The 17,206-nt window shown below is 37.2% G+C and overlaps 1 protein-coding gene across 25 annotated transcripts in view; it reads right to left on the bottom strand.

Moving 5' to 3' along the window:
• The window catches only part of CLOCK (clock circadian regulator), a 168,827-nt gene that overhangs the window by 63,685 nt on the left and 87,936 nt on the right, over nt 1-17,206 (bottom strand). For 24 of the 25 annotated variants that reach the window (XR_012131730.1, XM_073237582.1, XM_073237588.1 and 21 more), the window contains 4 exons: nt 11,892-11,981; nt 9,519-9,578; nt 5,733-5,881; nt 2,977-3,068 (listed from right to left, as the gene is read on the bottom strand). Coding sequence is in view for 23 of the 25 variants with exons in the window: in XM_073237582.1 (XP_073093683.1) it covers nt 2,977-3,068; nt 5,733-5,881; nt 9,519-9,578; nt 11,892-11,938 (348 nt within the window). In the remaining 2 variants the exon portion in view is untranslated. Of the gene's footprint in view, nt 1-2,976; nt 3,069-5,732; nt 5,882-9,518; nt 9,579-11,891; nt 11,982-17,206 lie in introns of those variants that run through there. The other variant, XM_037018703.2, reaches the window with a different exon arrangement.

Genomic DNA, 17,206 nt, shown 5'->3' with positions numbered 1-17,206 from the left:
CCTCAACAAACAAAAAACAAATAACCCAATTAAAAAATGGGCAGAGGAACTGAACAGACAGTTCTCCAAAAAAGAAATACAGATAGCCAAGAGACACATGAAAAGATGCTCCACATCGCTAATTATCAGAGAAATGCAAATTAAAACTACAATGAGGTATCACCTCACACCAGTAAGGATAGCTGCCATCCAAAAGACAAACAACAACAAATGTTGGCGAGGCTGTGGAGAAAGGGGAACCCTCCTACACTGCTGGTGGGAATGTAAATTAGTTCAACCATTGTGGAAAGCAGTATGGAGGTGCATCAAAATGCTCAAAACAGACCTACCATTTGACCCAGGAATTCCACTCCTAGGAATTTACCCTAAGAACGCAGCAATCAAGTTTGAGGAAGACAGATGCACTCCTATGTTTATCGCAGCACTATTTACAATAGCCAAGAATTGGAAGCAACCTAAATGTCCATCTGTAGATGAATGGATAAAGAAGATGTGGTACATATACACAATGGAATACTACTCAGCCATAAGAAGTGGAAAAATCCAACCATTTGCAGCAACATGGATGGAGCTGGAGAGTATTATGCTCAGTGAAATAAGCCAAGCGGAGAAAGAGAAATACCAAATGATTTCACTCATCTGAGGAGTATAGGAACAAAGGAAAAACTGAAGGAACAAAACAGCAGCAGAATTATAGAACCCAAAAATGGACTAACAGGTACCAAAGGGAAAGGAACTGGGGAGGATGGGTGGGCAGGGAGGGATAAGGGGGGGGAAGAAGAAGGGGGGTATTAAGATTAGCATGCATGGGGGGGAGGGAGAAAGGGGAGGGTGGGCTGCACAACACAGAGAGGACAAGTAGTGACTCTACCACATTTTGCTAAGCTGATGGACAGTAACCGTAATGTGGTTGTTAGGGGGGACCTGATATAGGGGAGAGCATAGTAAACATAGTATTCTTCAGGTAAGTGTAGATTAAAAATTTAAAAAGAAAAAGAAAGAAAGAAAGAAAAGGGGGATTACTCCTTAACAGGATAAAACTATTGGTAAATCAAAGATCAACGCATGCTTTAAATATCCTTAATGTTGATCACTTAAAGGGTGTCAGATGATCAGCTATGGAGGTACTCTTTTCTGATAATATTCCTTTCTCTTAATTAAAAAAAAAAAAAAAAAAGCAGTTACTGTGTGCTGACCTCCAATGAGTTCTGCACAGTGGTATAGAGGGCATGTCAAAGTGTGGGCAAAGGGTCTGTTTGTTTCTACGCAGAAGATCAAGGCCTAGCTTGGATACCCAGAAAATGAACTAAGATACGATATGAGGAGGAGCTTCCGGCATCAGCACTCTCTGGAGGACCAGTGCCGGGGGATGATCATCAAAAAGCCTCCACAGGGATCCGGACAATGCTGCGGTTGTGGCTGCATCCAGCCCACCGTCTCCTGGACTTGCCATAAGAAGGAGGAGGGAGATGTCTAGGCTGGCATGTGCATACAGTGAGACAACGAATTTGACTGGATCTGTACTGTTGGAACTCAACCAGGAGTTGGGAGGGGTGCAAGTTGTAGCACCCCAAAATCTCATGACTATAGACTATCTATGGTTAAAAGAACATATGGGATGTGAACAGATCCCAGAAATGGGCTGCTTTAATTTGTCTGATGGTTCAAGTACAGTTGGAAAATATCCATCATATCATAGATAAATTTTCACAAATGCCTAGGGTGCCTAAATGGTTTTCTTGGCTTCACTGGAGATGGCTGGTAATTATAGATTTGCTTTGTTTATGTCACCGTATTCCTATTATGTTAATATGTGTGTGAAAATTAGTTAGTAGTTTAAAACCTATACATACTTAAGGTACTATACAAGAAGATATGTCAAAGAAATAATCAATCCTCCCAAGTTTCCTTCATATGCTACATCTATAGCTTTTCTTCTTCCTTCCTAATTACAAACCTTAAATAGAATTCGTGCCTCATATCGAATTTACCGAGTATCATAATTCCTCCAGGTGGTAAAGATACCTCGAGACAAGTGCTGGGCATAGAAGCCACAGGGCATAAATCTGCAAAGAAGTAAAAAGCTAACCTTTGCAAACAATATGGCTTTTCTCTCACTTACCAACTTTACATTTCCCTGTATGGCCCCGGAAGATGACTGGTTAGCCAGAGACGGGTAAGATTCCTCAAGGGAGGAACAACCTAAGACAGGCACAGTCGCAGGGGGGCCATCAGGTGAGAATTTGGGGATCAACAGAGGTGAGGCTCAGAACCTCACCCCCCCTGCTTTGAGAGAAATCTTCTGCATCCGTGGATGTCTTGCTGCCCTTGTCTAGCCTGGATTAATACTTAGTCCATAGGCACACACCTGATCATCTGATCATCTACATTTGCCTTCTTACAGCACTAAACTATGTTTTCTACCTTTATCTTGCATCTACCTACCACTTCAGCATTTTATTAAAAATAAAAATAATAATAATAATAGGAGAAATGTGGGATCAACATATAAATCAAGTACAAAAATCAAATGAATATTCATATTTGACCTGATGGTTTATAGGTCATATTGCATGATCAAAACCTAAAGTTTCTGTGATGAATGCCCTTGTACTGTTCACCATGTAAGAATTTATTCACTCTGTAAGAATTCGTTCACCATGTAAGAACTTGTTCGTTATGCTTCAGAAGATTGGAGACTGACGAGAATTAGGCTTGAGATGGATTAATGATTGTACATTGAGCATTGACCCCCCTATACTGAATTTTATTGTTGTTAACAACCATTTGATCAATAAATATGAGAGATGCCCTCTCAAAAAAAAAAATAAATAAAATAAATAAATAAATAAAAAAATAAAAAATAAAAAATAAAAAAATTAAATTAATACTGTTAAAACTATACTAAAATAGTCATTCCTGTGATTGATTTTTGAGGAAAACAAAAAACTTTTCAAAAATTAAATCTGGACATACCTCTAACATTAATTGTGTAAACTCCTCATTACTAAGGAATGTAGGTTTCCAGTCCTGTCGAATTTCACTGGCATCTGACTGTGCCGTGATTTCTGTAAACAGAGTATTTGATACATTAGCAGCACACTTCAAACACAGGGTAGGAGAAAGGAGCAACACAAAAGTCCTACAAGTTGTCTTCTCTCCTCCCACTCTAATTTAATAAGAACCATAGGCAGTAACATTTACTGGTCTAGGTAGGAAGTCCAGGTATAAGGAAATATTTGAGCTAATGTGGCAAGTTATCTCCTTGGATTTGGTCTCTTGGAAATACCAGTCTTTTGTTTTTCTCTGGGGACCTTTGATGGACTGTGTTGCTGAAACACCTGAGATTGGGTCCTGCTTGATACAATGACCAAAGCATCAGAACAAGTGGATTAGATCAAGCATTATGAAGAAAGTTTTTTCTTCTTCCTTTCCTGGACATTCAAATGGTTGAACCTAGAGCAGACATAAGGATGTGAGCCTGGAGGAACAGAGCCAAGAAGATCAGTCAGTCTCCTTTCAACAAAACGTTAGGCCCTGCCTGTTGCTAGGCAGAAAGATTCCTGCCAGTCTGAGGTACTCTATGCTTAATTAATGAAGAAAACTAAATTAAGAATTAGGGCAAAAACTTTAAAAATCTCATAGTTACTTTGCTTTGTATCCTCTTGCATGTATTCTTCATGGTAGGAAGCTGGTCAAAAATTTGTAGATTCTTGGCTTTTAACATGATTATTATAATTTATTTTGCAACATACTTCTAATGGATCTAGTTATGAGAAAGCTATTCATAAATGATGAAAACTGAACTATATAGGCACTAAATGTCTTTTCCATTTCCATCGATAAATATATTAAACTGGCACCCAAAATTTGGCATATTGGAAATGCCTGAACTAGAATATGAAGAGTAACTGAGAAGTCTACCTACTAGTTCTGTAGAATATAGTTATGCTTTTCAAAGTCACAACAATTATATACATTCAGAATAAAGTATTTAAATCACAAGCAAATCCTATCAAATTTAGTTAAACACAGGCTTACTTAAGAGTAATAAGTATATAAAAATTTCCTTTCACTTTAAGGTAAATTTTATTTTTGTGAGAATTATATACCCAACTTTAAAAAACAAAAAACAAAAACCACCGATCTACTTAATGCCAAAATTAACCATCTATTGTCAGGAAGAAATGCATGCATATTATTTCATTTCATTCAACAATCACTTATTGAACTACAATGTCTGAGGGATTGAGTGTGCCACCTAACAAGGGACAATACTCTTTGAAGAGGTAAAATGTAATGATAATGGTGGCAATAAAAATGAAGACAAGAATTTACTGAAGAATCAACAAAATTTGGCAACTGATATAGTACTAAGATGGATGAAAAAAATCCAAAAATCTTTTCAGGCTTGAGTCCTGGGGGACTGAAAGGATGGTGCAGCAAAAATGAAAAAAGGAAAGTTGAGAAAAAGGTGACTTTTTCTCAAAAATGAAAATGAGTTTAGTTTTAGATGTGTTGAGATTGAGGACATGCAAAAGAAAGATCCAGAATCTGTCTGGAAATAAAAGGTTAAAAAGTTTTCATTTAAAATACAAATTAAGTAGTCTAACAGAGAGACAAGGCTGAAACTACTGAATTAGTTAACTAGGGGAAAGAATGTAAGAGAAAGCAATAATAAAAAAGATAAGACCTTGAGAAATGTCACATTTAGAGTGCAGAAAAAGAAGAAAAAGGTTAGTTTCAGTTAGGAAGGGGGAGATGAATGAAGAATAATCTCACACAAGCCAAGGGTAAAGAAAACCAGTAGAGGATGGATTAAAATTTCCAGTGCTTCAAAGATGCAGAGAAGAAGATGTATAAGAAAAAGCAACGGTTTTATTGGCAGCAGAGGGAGTGGGATAATGGCACTAGTGAAATTAACAAATATAATTTCAAGGAGTGGAGGAGCATAAGGGAGGCTAGTAATGCATTACAGAGTAACTAGGGAGAAGTAAGCAAGCAGAGGTACTAGTCACAAATTCTCCTTCTGAGAAATTTTGCAGTTTCATTTCTGAAAAAGGAAATACCCTTCTACAAATTTTTCATTATCTGTTACCAAAATTCTTAGTATTCTTTAAATTTATTTTCATGACTCACTTAGTCAAAGTAATTTACATCAATTAACAGATAATCACTTTATTTTAAAACATAGTGTTTATTTCCTAGACATATAATGAAAACAGTCCCTCACAATCTGGCCATTGACTTTCTTTCATATATACTCATAACTTTCCAATTCAAAGTATGCCCCTGTTACACTGAACTCTCCTAGTCTGTTTTTTGCACATGCTATTTCCTACATGTGAAATGCTGTTTTCCTTAATTAAAAGGAAGATTTGGTTGAAAATACAACTATTTTTAAGCCTTCCTTGACACATTCTTTCCTCTGTGTTCTCACCGCAAGTCTATGGTTTACAAACCCTACTCACATTCTAATTATCTGCATTGCAATTAGCTGTCTGCTACCATGCACCACAAGGATCTAGGATGTTGTAGACAGTAAATAAATGTTTTGTTGAATGAAAGAAAGAACATACCAGCAAATCTTTAAAAAGGAAACATATTTTTCTTTTAAAAAAGGTTGGGAAGCATCCAATGTTAATCATCACTGACAAGATTCTGTTACATTATGCTTTTAAGGAAGAGTCTGTTATAAAAAAAAAATCCACTTTACAAAGTTTAAATTTTACCTTTATGTTTTCGTAAAAAATCAATGCTCTTCTGTAGAACAGTAGATTTGTCCATCTTTCTAGCATTCCCAGGAAGCATGGATCCCAGTTCTTTAATGAGAACATTAAACTGATCTCTACGTTTCTTCTCAGATTTATTTCTAGATACTCTGGTGAAATAAAAAATTAAATATGCAGTTTTCAAATATTCCATTCAATTACACTAATAGTTTAATACAATGCTCAATTTGGACAAAACCACACAGCATGTATTTCCATTAATATAGATAGTAATAAATATTTATCTCCTAGGTTACTAATGCTATATAGTTAATTTGGGCAATAACTTTTCTCAATTTATCATTAAAGAAACTTTTACAAATTAAGCATTTGGCACATATATTTATGAAAATGCCAGCAAGACAAACTGCATTCTAACCTTGGCTTTTACTTAATCTAGTATTTACCAAGAATTTATATTTTTCTTATTAGGTTATTATGAAAATTACTGAGATATATACTTTGTGAAAGTACATACAATGTGTAAATACAAATTGTTTTCAATTAACGAATAGAAAAAAGTTATTCATTTCCTTTAAGTTTTAAGTTACAATCAGAAATCTAAAAATGAAAAACTCACTACTCTCAGGCTTTTCCATACATTCTTTCTCTTTATTCCTACATCCTAGCCCCCAACATCAAGCTATAACTATTTGTTTGCATATCTGTCTCTCCATCAGGCTGTGGGCTCCTTGATAACAGAGCCCAATTTTTTTTCACCTAAGTATTTAAGCATAACATCTAACAGTAAGCTCTCAAAATATATGTTAAGTGAATAATTACTTGTTCTATGTAAAGCAGTAACCAGTAAATACTTAGTTGTACTAAGACCTCAAGATAATTAAATACATTTATATTTTATATAAACAATAATAAATAAATACAATTATTTATAGTACAATTAACCACTGTATAATATCTCTTTTGTGAAGTCAGATTTTCAAAGACTTTTATTTAAGCTTACTACTTTCCCAAAAGTCAGAGGATATTTCATTTTATTTTAATTAATTACTTAGTTTATTTATTTTATTAATTTTATTTAATTTTATTTATTTATTTATTTATTTATTTATTTATTTTCATTTATTTCATTTCATTTCATCGTTTCGTTTCATTTCGTTTTAACTTTTTGTTTTCCAGTTAAGAACAAGCCTTTATTCTGTATTAGTACTGGGAACAATACAATTGTTCAAACATCTTAAGAAACTTCATAGGTATTATGTGATATTCTCATCAAACAATGAATGCTTGCTATAATGACAGAGACTGTGCTATAAAGGGCTAGGGAAACTCCACCATGGTGGAGTTGAGAGGCAGGTGGGAGTAATAAGTACTGAAAGAAATCATATATTTTTCATGCTACAGAAAAGTATTTTAGTTTACTTCTGAAAGTCATCGGAATGCACTGAAAGTTTTTAAGCAAAGAAATGCCATGAACAGACTTGCTTGTTAATAAGACCACTCTGGCATCAGAGTAATGAAAGGACCAACACTTGGCAAAACATATTCATTGAGCAAATGCTACTGAAAACTTACTAAATGCTGAACAAAACTCAAGGCCAGGTGACCACTTAGGAGGCAATGGCTGCATCTTAGCCTATAAACCATGACAGTGGCAATATTAACAGAGCAGTGTGGGTTTAAGGGTTTAAGAGGCAAAATAATCAAGTAGTTAAATCAGATTTTGTTTGGAGTGAGAAAGCAAAAGGAAAATATAAGAGGATTCCCAAGTTACTGGTAATGATGTTTATCAATGTAAAATATAAAACATGGTACTGGTTTTGGTAAACAGATGGTTTGGGGAGAATTTAAATATGGTGAAATTGCATGTTTAACATTTTAAACGACAGACATAAGAAGCTTGGACATACGGATCTAGTTATACTCCTCTAGAAAAGAGTAAGAAATAAGCACCTGACAATTAGTATGCATGAAATATCTGAATACATTAATAGCCCATATACACACTTTTATGCTAGGCACTACTGTAAACATTTGTGAAATCTCATTTATATGTACAAGGTAGACTTCATTATTATTTTTCACTTTACAGGTGTGACAACTCAGGCATAAAGAAGAACATGCCCAGGGTCATACAGTTACCATGAAGTAATAATTCAAATCAGAAATTTAACTCCATGGGAAGAAAATATACAGAAATTTAATATTATTGCCAGCTCTGCCACTGGAACACAACTGTTAACACAAACTTTACTGCCTATTACACTTAGACTGGAGGTAGCCCTTGTGATGACCTTGCTGGTAACAGGCCACAGATGTTTCATGTTGGGAGTAAGTGCAAAACTCCCTTTGTTCTCAGTTCAACCCTAGTCTCTAACTCATCATGGTTTTCAGTCAGAGTTCAATGTGGTCCTGTTCAATTATGACAACATCATTGTGAGGCTCCTTCTCTTTCTCCAAGGTTTCCCACAGCCACAGTATTTTTGGTTCCCTAAAAAAATGATCAAATCTTCTGAGTCTTTGCAAATAGAATACTCTTAGCTCATCTTATCCATCCACAAACTTGGCCTTTAAGATTGTCCAAGTCAGTTCCTTAGAGTTCTCCCTCTTCATTCAGGTAAGGCTGATTATTCCCACTTTATCTCTACCCTGAAGTATTTTAAAAGAACCTCCCTCCACTAGATTGAGGTTAAGGTTAAGGCATTTGTCTTATTATATGCTTTTCGCTTCATAGGCAGATCTTTTTATCTCCTTGAATAACATTGTATAGCTTTCCTCAAAATCTTCTTAGATATATTTTATGAATCATTCATCAAAGTATTTAGCAATTTACCTGGTTATTGTGCATATTTTTCTTAACCAGTACCCTAAATACAGACATTTAGGAAGCATTACTCATTACATGTTATCTTTTGTGCTTGTGTGTGATGTAGTAACACCCTTATACTTGTTGAAGTACCCATGTAGCTTAACGTGGCTGGAAAAAAACCACAGTGTTTCCTGCTCACTCTCAATGACTACAAACTTGGTTGTTATGCTACCTGGACCCTCCCTCCTGATATAATAAATCGTCAAGGCTCCTAATTGAGTTGAACACCCCCTCCACCCATGGCTCTAGATTCCGTTCCCTCACCTTCTTGGTGACACCTCTCCAGCAATTCTTCCCTCTCTCTCTCCATCATCTACCTTTCCTTTCTATTGGAGAATGGAGGCAGGTAAGAGGACACAGAAGCCAACCCCAAAAGACCTCCCAAGGGCCAAAGGTGGAACAAGTTGAACAAAAAAGTAAAACAGCACTGGAATATAACCTAAAGTATAAAATACACATGAATCCACACAGATATAAATAAATGGGAGAGAGACAATTTTTTTACAAGAGAATTCCAAATACAGGTAGGAATCCCCTCCTACTGGAGATGGAGTTTAATTCCCTCCACCTCTACTCTGATAGTGGGCTTTGCTTTTAAAGAACAGAATAGGATAAGGGGAAACAGTAACTACATGGTGAATCCAGGCAAACCCTATCTCAGCCAAGTGCAGAAGGTTAACATCCATAATGATGTCACATACATATTATGTACCCATAGTATATGTAAGAAGGGAACTTTTAAAAGATAATTTTGTTAGTTATAAACTGCATATTGATACTCTAAGTTCTTCCACCTTGCTAATATAGCTAAGTTACTAAGGCAGGCAGCTTTTAGAAATCACTGATTTACTATTTAATTACTTTCACATTTAGTTATTATTTGTTTAATTACTATTTTACATCTTGAGTTGAACTACCTTTTTGCTTTGTCCTTGTCATCTTCTTCCACGAACCCATCAAAAATACTACCATCTTCTCTAAAAGAAAAAAGAAAAGTGGATAGAGAAAATAAGAGGAGATTCATTAAGCAACAATACTAAAATTATATGTGAATCAAATCAGTTATATTTAAGGATCCTAGATTTAATGGATTGCATAAATTCAGACTACTATTATCCTGTTTTCTATTAAGTCTTAGAAAATTAGCCATGTTTAACTTTATTATAAATGTGAACTTCAAAATTACTTAACTTAGCTATACTATATGCACAGCATGCTAAATGAAAATTAACTAGAGGTTAAATATCTTATTTCAAAACTCTTAGTAACCAGTGAAAATCTATAAAAAGTGTATTTGCCACTATATAAAATGATTCACTTAAAATTATTTTTAACTGTAACAGCATAATTTAAAGACTATTTTGGGACATTCACTTTATAAAACCACAAACCACTCATAAGCACCACAATATCTAGCATATTAAATTAAATAAATACACTTCCATTTATTACTGATTCATTTGACAAAAATTTATTAGCACTCATGTCCCAGGCTCTGTTTTAGACATGGTTAAAGAGCAGTTAACCAGGCATGTAAGTCCCTCCTACAGCTTATTTTCTAGTACAAACAAATTAACATGATAATGTATGACGGTAAGTTTTTTTTTTTAAAGGTATGATGTTTTACTTACTGGGTAGTTAACCTTGGTCTGAATGATTAGGGAAGGACTTGTTGAGTGGAGATATTTGAACTGAGATCTAAATGACTGACAAGAGGGGTTGGTTATGGGAAGATCTAGAGAAGAGCATTCTAATAAACGGAATCAAAAGCATCGGTGGCTAACCCCTAAACCAAAGGAGTAGTATTACATAGTTTGAGGTGATTTATGAGGTTTCACATGAATTTACTACTTACTCCCTTAACCACACCTTTCTGTAGCCTGTAAAGGCCTACACAGTGCCTCCTGGACCCATTAATAAGAACATCTGCAAATCTTGTGTCAGAGCGGTCCATTATGAATTTTGGGGGTTCCATGTATGCATTCAAATTTATTTAAAATTCTGTATGTTTATGCATTTTACTGAGGAGAGAGTCCATAGTTTTCATGATAGTCAAAGAGATAACAAACTACTATTAAGAACCACAGCTTTATGTCTGAAAAGAGATGTCTTCCCCTAGATGGCATATTCTTTTGAATAGGAAGCTAACAATCATTCAGAAGTATAATACCAAAATCATATTTAATTTCTCATAAGCAGGGAAGAAACATCTTTTCTGAGAAAGCTACACACAGATCCCACCTAAAACTATGGCATAGCCCAAATCTATGGCAGTGGTGCAGGCAGGGGTCTATAAGGAAACCCCTTGCCCCTGAGGTCTTAAGTTCCAGTAGAGTAGCTATCTTCACTGTTTATCTCACAAGAAAGGGAGAAGGGTTGCCTCCAGACGTTATACTTCACTTCTGTGTACAACTCTAGCTACAAAACTCTTAAGGAATCCCCTATGGAAGAATCATACAGTATGCTATAATAAAAGCACAGAAACCTCAGAGTGTCAGATCAACACAGGTCATAATACAGGCTCCTTACTTACTATGTGACCTTAAACAAACTAACTTCACTGACCTACAGTTCCCTCATCTGTAAAACCTCACAGAATTGTGAGGTGAAAGAGTATATAAAAAGTATTCTGCATATTAGCTGCCAAAGAGGAGGTGCTTAAAATGCTACTATATTTTATCAGATTTGAAATACCAGTGATTACAAAACTTACCAGTACCTTATGTGCCACTAAGGAAAAAAATGTTACTAATGCTGCTGTGATGAGCCAATTGTAAAATGAATCCCAATGTCAGAAATACTAAAATGTAAGAAAAGTCTTAAAATCAAAGAAACAAGGAAGTTTATCCAATTTCCAAGAGTAAAATTTAAAGATTATAATTTCAACTAGTGAAATCCCAATTACAGTTACCTCTGATGAATCACAAATACTAAAATGCTTAAAGTTAGCACAAAAGATAAGGAGAAAAAGGACAAGAGATGAGGAGATAGAAGATTCCATAACGGACCAAGGAAACATTTCCAACTTTCACCATTTCATTCAGAGCAGCTCTAATCAAATCATAAAAGTACAACTCAAGACCTGTTTAGAATACAAACCATACACTGTCGACTGGTTACAGATAATATTAATACATCTTACTATTACACCATATTATTCAATACAGAAACTGAATGTGGTAATTATGTTTCAGTGTAAAACACCTGTTATTAGTTTGATATAGACCATTGGTCTAGTAGTGAATTTTAAAATAGCTTTACATAATTCAAGATAGTCTCTAAAAACATACCTGTCAATAATTGAGCTCATTTTACTACAGCTTACGGTAAACAGCATAACATACTACGTTTTCGTCTTGTGGTAGACATTTGTACTTCTCCTTGGGTAGAAAGAAAAATACAGTCATTAGTTTTCTAAAAAACATTTCTACAGACACAGTAATCTTGAGAAACACTATATGCTATTATAAAGGCTTCAAAATATTTTTGTACCAAAGGCCAGCTGGGGCACATTTGATGGTTTTATTCCTTCTAAAAAAGGACTACAGAGAAAAAATATTGAGATTCATAATTCATTTCCTTTCTTCTACAATAAAAATAAAAAATCTAATCGTAATATTCAGTATATATATTTGACTATGTAAATAGGACATAACACCATCTAATGGGCAATCAACACTTATTGAAAACATGCATGAAAACAATATGCAAAGCTTTGGGGATATCAGGATGAAAGACACAGTCCCTCTAGGCAAAATCTGCAACTGAATAGGGAGATAGATACCTAAATAATTATAAGAAAAGAGATAATGAGGGTATAGAGGGGGGATCAGGGGAAATATTCTTGATGACAATGAGTTTGTTAGGTAGTCTAGATTGCTGTTAGTGAAGATACGGTCCCAGAGATGCCAGCATCATCTGAGAGCTTGTTAAAAGACAGAATCTTGCATGCCACACCAGTCCTACTGAATCATAATCTACAGTTTAACATGGTCCCCATGTGATTTGTATGGTAACTTAATTTTAAGAAATAACAGAGCAGAAAACAGAAAGAGGAAGTAGTTGAAAGGAACCTAAGCCACTAGAATTACAACTTACAAAGGCGCAGGACTTTATAAACAAGGGAGCATAATATTTCAGAGACATTAAGAGGTTCACATTTTTTTTAGAAAAAGATCAAGACATGCTCAACTTAGCTTATCATTTTTTAAATTTTTATTGATTTTTTTACTTTATCACTAGAGCATAAAGTGAGAATAGCAATAATAGAGAGGTAAAGGGAAGCCAAGAGAAAAACCTTATTATTATATGAGACTTTGTAATAAGTAAATTCAAATTTACTATATTAAAACTGAATCACAAATCACACGATCATCTCAAAAGATGACGAAAATGCATTTGACAAAATTCAACATCCATTCATGATAAAAACTCAACAAAATGTGTATAGAGGGCAAGTACCTCAACATAATAAAGGCCATATATGACAAAACCCACAGCCAACATCATACTTAACAGCGAAAAGCTGAAAGCTCTTCCTCTAAGATTGGGAACAAAAAAAGGATGCCCTCTCTCCCCTCTTTATTCAACATAGTTCTGGAGGTCCTAGCCACAGCAATCAGACAACACAAAGAGATAAAAGGCATCCAGATTGGTAAGGAAGAAGTTAAACTGTCACTGTTTAAGATGACATGATGTTGTACACAAAAAACCCTAAAGAATCCACCAAAACTCAACTATAACTAATAACTGAATTCAACAAAGCTGCAGGATACAGAATTAATACACAGTAATCTGTGGTATTCCTATATACTAATGATGAACTAGCAGACAGAAAAAGGAAGAAAACGATGCCATTTACAACTACATCAAAGAGAATATAATACCTAGGAATAAACCTAACCAAGGAGGTGAAAGACCTATATGCTGAAAACTACAGAATACTCATAAGAGAAATTAAAGACACAAATACATGGAAGTATATCTCGTGCTCCTGGATAGGAAGAACTAATATTGTCAAAATGGCCAAACTGTCTAAAGCAATCTACAGCTTCAATACCATCTCTATCAAAATACCAACAGCATTCTTCAATGAACTAGAACAAACATTTCTAAAATTAATATGGAACCAGAAAAGACCCCAAATAGCCAAAGCAATCCTGAGAAGGAAGAATAAAGCGAAGGGGATTATGCTCCCTAACTTCAAGCTCTACTATAAAACCACAGTAATCAAAACGATTTGGTACTGGCACAAGAACAGACCCATTGATCAATGGAACAGAATATAGAGCCCAGATATAAACCCAAGCATATACGGTCAATTAATAAAAGATAAAGGAGCCATGGATATACAATGGGGAAATGACAGCCTCTTCAACAACTGGTGTTGGCAAAACTGGAAAGCTACATGGAAGAGAACGAAACTGGATTATTGCCTAACTCCACACACAAAAGTAAACTCGAAATGGATCAAAGACCTGAATGTAAGTCATGAAACCATAAAATTCTTAGAAGAAAACATAGGCAAAAACTCTTGAATATAAACATAAGCAATTTTTTCCTGAACATATCTCCTCGGGCAAGGGAAACAAAAGCAAAAATGAACAAGTGAGACTATATCAAACTAAAAAGCTTCTGTACAGCAAAGGACACCATCAGTAGAACAAAACGGCATCCTACAGTCTGGGAGAATATATTTTTAGGTGACATATCTGACAAGGGTTAATATCCAAAATAAATAAAGAACTCAGAGGTCTCAACACCCAAAAAGCAAATAACCTGATTAAAAAATGGGCAGAGATTTGCAACAACATGGATGGAGCTAGAGGGTATTATGCTCAGTGAAAAAGCCAGGTGGAGAAAGACAAGTACCAAATGATTTCACTCATTTGTGGAGTATAACAACAAAACTGAAGGAACAAAACAGCAGCAGACTAACAGACTCCAAGAAGAGACTAGCGGTTATGAAAGGGAATGGGGTGGGGATAGTGGGGAGGGAGGGCAAAAGAGATTAAAGGGCATTATGATTAACACACATAATGTAGGGGTGTCACAGCGAAGGCAGTATAGCACAGAGAAGACAAGTAGTGCCTCTGTAGCATCTTACTAAGCTAATAGACAGTGACTGCAATGGCATGTTGGGGGGTGAAAGGAAAGGAGCAACACACAGCAGCAATTCACCGGAGAATTCCGCTTTATTAGGGAAAGGTGCTGGGTTATATAGGAAGGGGCATGGGTGATTGTGGTGTTACTTCTATGGGGCTGGTGGCTGTTGGCTAGGTGCTGGGATTGGGAGGGGGGCAAGAGGTGATTGGGCTTCAGGTGGCGCGGGCGGGAACTGAGGACCCTGAAGAGAAGCCGGAAGTTTGCCATCTTACTGGTGGGGGCCCTTCATTTCCCCCTTTCTCCTCTATGGGGTTGTGGACATTGCTTTCTCTCTGACTGCTTCCTGCTGAACAGGGGCGGAGAAGGGAGTGAGGGCTTGAGGATTGGGAGGAAAGGGTTAATAGGACTCCCCACAGTAAGGATGAGTAGATGTGGACTTCTTCAGGTTGGAAATCAATGAAGGTTCCCTGTAACTATAGGTCGAGGACTTGTTGATTCTAATGGTGGTGCCAGGAGGATACGGGTGCCAGAAGCCAGGCATCTGCAGCCATTGTTTCTAGGAACAGTTTCCAGCAGAGAGAGAGGTCCATTTCAGCGTGTGGTGAGGAGGTCATGTGAGGGTGAGGGATCTTCTGTGGCCAGAAACTTGTAGTTCCTGAGTAAAAGCTGGTTGAAAGCTTGATTAGAGATTTTTCTGACTTGGGATTTGATTCTTTATTATACAGGGTAAGAAGAGACAGGCAAGAAGAATGATTATTATGGGGCCTGCAATGGGCCAGAGCCAGGTGAGGAGGGGGTTTGTTAGTACTGAAGAGAATGGGTTGGAATTGGAAGCAGAGTGGAGACTGGAGGCAAGGTCAGTGAGTTTGGTGATGTCAGTTTCTACAATGCCAGATTCGTTGATGTAATAGAAGCACTCTTCCCGGAGGAAGACGCAGGTGCTGCCTTTCTCGGCTGTAAGCAGATCTAGGGCCCGCCGGTTTTGAAGGGTGGTGACCTTAGCTAGCAAAGTGACCTGTCTTTGGAGAGAGGCTAGGGAATCGGCAGTGGATGTCAAGGCTCCCTCAAGTTTGGCATTGAGATCTCTCTAACTGCCCATAGAGAGTGACCCAAGGCTTCTCCTGAAAACCCTGCCCCAATGGCTGAGGTGATCAAAGAGATACCGACCATGATGGGAAGGAAGGCAGCTCTTTTTGTGCGCGAGGGCAAGGGAGGTTGGAGCTCAAGGAATTCTGCCATGCTGTAAAGTGTAAGCTGTGGGATTAGGGTGACGAGAATGCAGGGTGTATCGGAGTTGAGAGGCAGTGAGTTGAAAAGACTGCCATTACACCAAAAGAAGTGTCCCGGTTGCATAAAAGTCTTAGAGCCGGAGGTAGGGGTGTAGATAGAGAGGCAGTGAAATGCACTGGAGGGGGATGGAGATGGGCCTACACAGTGGTAGATGGTGAGATTATCTGCGTATTCTGGTTCCCATAGGGGTATGTCTGCCAGGGGGCGGAGGGGTTGTCTTTCTGCATGGAAGGAGTAGTTGGAAATATTAAGCGGTGTTGAGGGTGTGGTTGAGAAGGATGGTGGTGTCTTGAATGATAAGAGGCGCCATCAAGAGTTTGGATAATGACTTTTTCAGAATGTCTGATATCTGATGCAACTTGAGAGATCTGGGAGTGAGAGGGAACATACTCTCGAGAGATATGAAGGGTACCGTGGGGGATTGAGGACCCCCTGTAGTAAACTGAGGCTATGACTCCGGCGGCCCATCAAGAGTCCCAGGGATCTGGGATTGATAAGGAGAATGAGCCATTGGGATATTTCATGAAACGGTTGGAGGAGTAATACTGTAGGTACTAGAAGTTACTCATGTAGTGAATGGTGCAAGACCAGTAGGGACATCTCTTGTAGGTGTCTGGCCATCGCCTGCAATAGGCTTGTTTTTGGTCATAGAGGAAGCAGAGGTAGGGAGAATAAGGGTAGCTGGTAGTGAACACTTAAGTGGAGGTATAAAGGCTCAGAGCAGCTTTTCAGAGGGCAGTCTGGTGTGGCAATGAGGGCAGTAACTTTTGTTTGATGCTGTGTATAAGTCTGTCTGACTTTGAATCGCCATACAAAGGAGGCTGGGGTGGTGGGGAAGACAATAGGAATGAGGAAAAAAAGCGAGAGAGCAGTAAAGGAGGAAAAAGTCATGATTCGGGTATGGATGGCAAAGGGGGTGAATGGGATTTTGGACGAAAGAGGACAGTAAGGTCAGGAGTCTGGAGGGAGGGAGAGTCTGTAAACTTTTGTAGGTTAAGAGATCTTTTAGGTGATGTGGGGACAGAATGGTAAGGGGCGCCCTGAATGTCAGTTTGTGAGCTTCTTTCTGCAAGAGCTGTCTAGCGGCTAATGCTCGTAGGCAGGGGGCCCATCCCCGAACTGTGGGGTCTAATTGCTTGGAGAGATAAGCTACTGGGGCAAAGGATGGGCCATAATATTGGCCTAGGACTCCTAGAGCTTGACTGGACCT

The sequence above is a fragment of the Manis javanica genome, chromosome 5 (assembly GCF_040802235.1).
Source record: "Manis javanica isolate MJ-LG chromosome 5, MJ_LKY, whole genome shotgun sequence".
NCBI lineage: Eukaryota > Metazoa > Chordata > Mammalia > Pholidota > Manidae > Manis > Manis javanica.
The sequence above is the reverse complement of the archived record's forward strand: the minus strand, read 5'-3'. Positions and strand labels throughout refer to the sequence as shown.